Source organism: Monoraphidium neglectum (assembly GCF_000611645.1).
Source record: "Monoraphidium neglectum strain SAG 48.87 unplaced genomic scaffold scaffold06308, whole genome shotgun sequence".
NCBI classification, from domain to species: domain Eukaryota; kingdom Viridiplantae; phylum Chlorophyta; class Chlorophyceae; order Sphaeropleales; family Selenastraceae; genus Monoraphidium; species Monoraphidium neglectum.
Window position 1 is genome coordinate 1 of NW_014007330.1, and position 2336 is coordinate 2336.

Genomic DNA, 2336 nt, shown 5'->3' on the forward strand with positions numbered 1-2336 from the left:
GCCTTGGCCGGCATACCCAGCCTGGGCGGCGCCGCGCCCGCGCCCGCGCCCGCACCCGACCCCGCCGCCGCCGCAGCGCGGCCGCGGCCTGCCAAGAGCCGCAGCGGCGCGCGGCGGCCGGGGCAGCGGCACCTGCAGCGGCCGCGGAAGCGGCGGCGCACGGCAGACGGCAGCGGGGGCGGGGGCGGCGCTGAGGGGGCAGAGGCGGCGATGGAGGCGCGGGCGCGGGCGGAGACGGATGCCATCATATCTGCGGCCCCCGACCTCGTAATTCAGGTGGGCGGCAGTGCATGACTGTGTTCCTTGTGCCACAGGGCCGGCTCCCACTTGACGGCGCGACCAGGGAGTGGGGCCCTCGTATTGTGAGATGGCGCCTGCAGGCAAGGCGCCCCAGGGTTCTGGGCCGCCCCCTGCCGCCCCATTCAGCCCTGAGACTCAACACCAGCGCCGTCCTCGCCCCGCCGCAAGCCTTCCCTGCATGCAAACCACGCCCTCAGTTGCGACACGCCCAATCCCCCTTCCCGCCATGCAACAAGTGCCCCCGTGCACCCCCAGCCCACCCTTGCAACGCGTCCCCTCACGATCCCGCCGCCGCGCCCGCCCGCTGCACGCAGTGCTGCCTGCCGCTGACGCTGCGCGAGACTCTGGCGCTGGCGCACCTCTGCAGCGAGGGGCGGCTGGAGCTGGGGCAGGCGGCGCGCGGCGCCCTGGTGGACGCGCTGGCGCAGGTGCTTGCGGGCGCGCATGTGTGTGAGATTGTGAGCATGTGTGTGTGTGTGTGAACACGTGTGTGTGTGTGTGTGTGAGACTACTTGTGTATACGAGGGTGTGTATGTGAGTGTGTGTGTGTGTAAAAGTGTGCGTGCAAATGCGTGTGTTTGTGTGTGCAGGTTGGGACGTCTGGGGTTCACAGTTCCTGTTTTGTTGCCAACATAGCAGTAGCCGTGCTCAGGCATGCACCAAGCCCATGTCCTGGTTGATGGGGGGAGCTTGGCGCAAGAGCGCCAGGGGCGGACGCTGGTGGGAACGGGCCTTCACCCATGATTAATCACTGCATCAGGACTGCCAATCGCCCGGTATACGGCGCCCCTGGCGCCGCCGCTTCCCCTTGCGCCCCTGCCCCTTGCTTGCCGCTGCGGCCGCCCACTGTGATGTCTCTCCTGCGCGTGGGCATCACACATCTCTGCCTCTTGCAGCCCCATCCCGACCAGTCTGCCGCCCGCCCACGGCCCACCCACATAGCGCGCCAGCCCCTGCTGCCACCCCTTTGTGGCTCAGCGTACACGCCGCTCTGCCAGACCAGCTCCTTGCGCCACAGTCACAACACACACACACACACACACACACACACACACAAACTCACACGCACACACATTCACAAACAAACATTCACACACACGCACACACACATTCACACAAATGCATGCATGCTCATTTCCCGCAGGCGAACCTCAGCCAACACATGCCCAGCCAGGCAGCCGCCTGCGCGGCGCTCGCGGCCGGCGCCGTGTTGCTGGCCGACCCCACGCTCGGCGCCTGGGGCGCGACGCTGCTGCAGGGCGCCGGCAGCAGCGGCGTGCTCGCGCAGGCAGAGCGCGCGGCAGAGCGGCGGGCAGCTGCGGCCGCGGCGGCCGCGGGCGCGGGAGCCACGGCGGGCGGTGACGAGGAAATGCGGGACGCCGCGCAGCCGGCCTCGCCGGCTGCGAAAGCGGTGCCGCAGCCCGCGCGAGATCGGCGCGCCGAATCCGGGCCCCCGTCTCCGTCACCGCAGGCGCCGCCGCCGCCGCAGCAGCAGCACCGCCCGTGGGTGGAGCAAGCTCGCCTCGCCGCCGCCGGCCCCGCCGGCCCCGGCGGCCCCAGCGGCCCCAGCGGCCCCGGCGCGGCGGCGCGCGCGCTGGCGGACGACCTGTCCGACCTGTCCGCGTCGGTCCTGAGGCGCGTCGTGTCGTGGTTCCAGGGCGCGCCCCCGCACCGGGAGAGCGCAGAGGCGTACGCCCTAGAGCTCTCAACCCAGCTAGCTGCCCTGCGCGCCGCTCGCGCGCGCCTGCCAGCCGCCGCGCCCGCCAGCGGCCGCACCGCAGGCGGCTCGAGCGCCGCAGCTGCCGCCGCGCTCGCGCGCGACGCGGCGGCGGCGCTGGAACGCAGCGCGCTGGCGGTGCTGCTTGAGCTCGCGGGGCTCGCGCCGCTGCGGCTGCAGCTCGGCGCGGCGGCTGCGGCGGCAGTCGCTGGCGCTCTCGCTGACCTGGCGCTGCCGGGGCCCGACGAGTGGCCCGCGCTGAGCGAGCCGACGCCCGCGCCCGCGCCCATGCCCGCGTCCGCGCCGGGCGGTGAGGCGG

General features: G+C 72.6%; 1 protein-coding gene across 1 annotated transcript; it reads left to right on the top strand.

Moving 5' to 3' along the window:
* Positions 1 to 210: 210 nt before the first annotated feature.
* Positions 211 to 2279, top strand: MNEG_16382 (hypothetical protein; the record flags this gene model as incomplete). Its single annotated transcript, XM_014035148.1, has 4 exons — positions 211 to 276; positions 615 to 728; positions 1445 to 1989; positions 2198 to 2279. 4 exons carry the CDS (start codon positions 211 to 213, stop codon positions 2277 to 2279), a joined length of 807 nt encoding a protein of 268 aa, XP_013890602.1.
* Between the last annotated feature and the right edge of the window lie 57 nt (positions 2280 to 2336).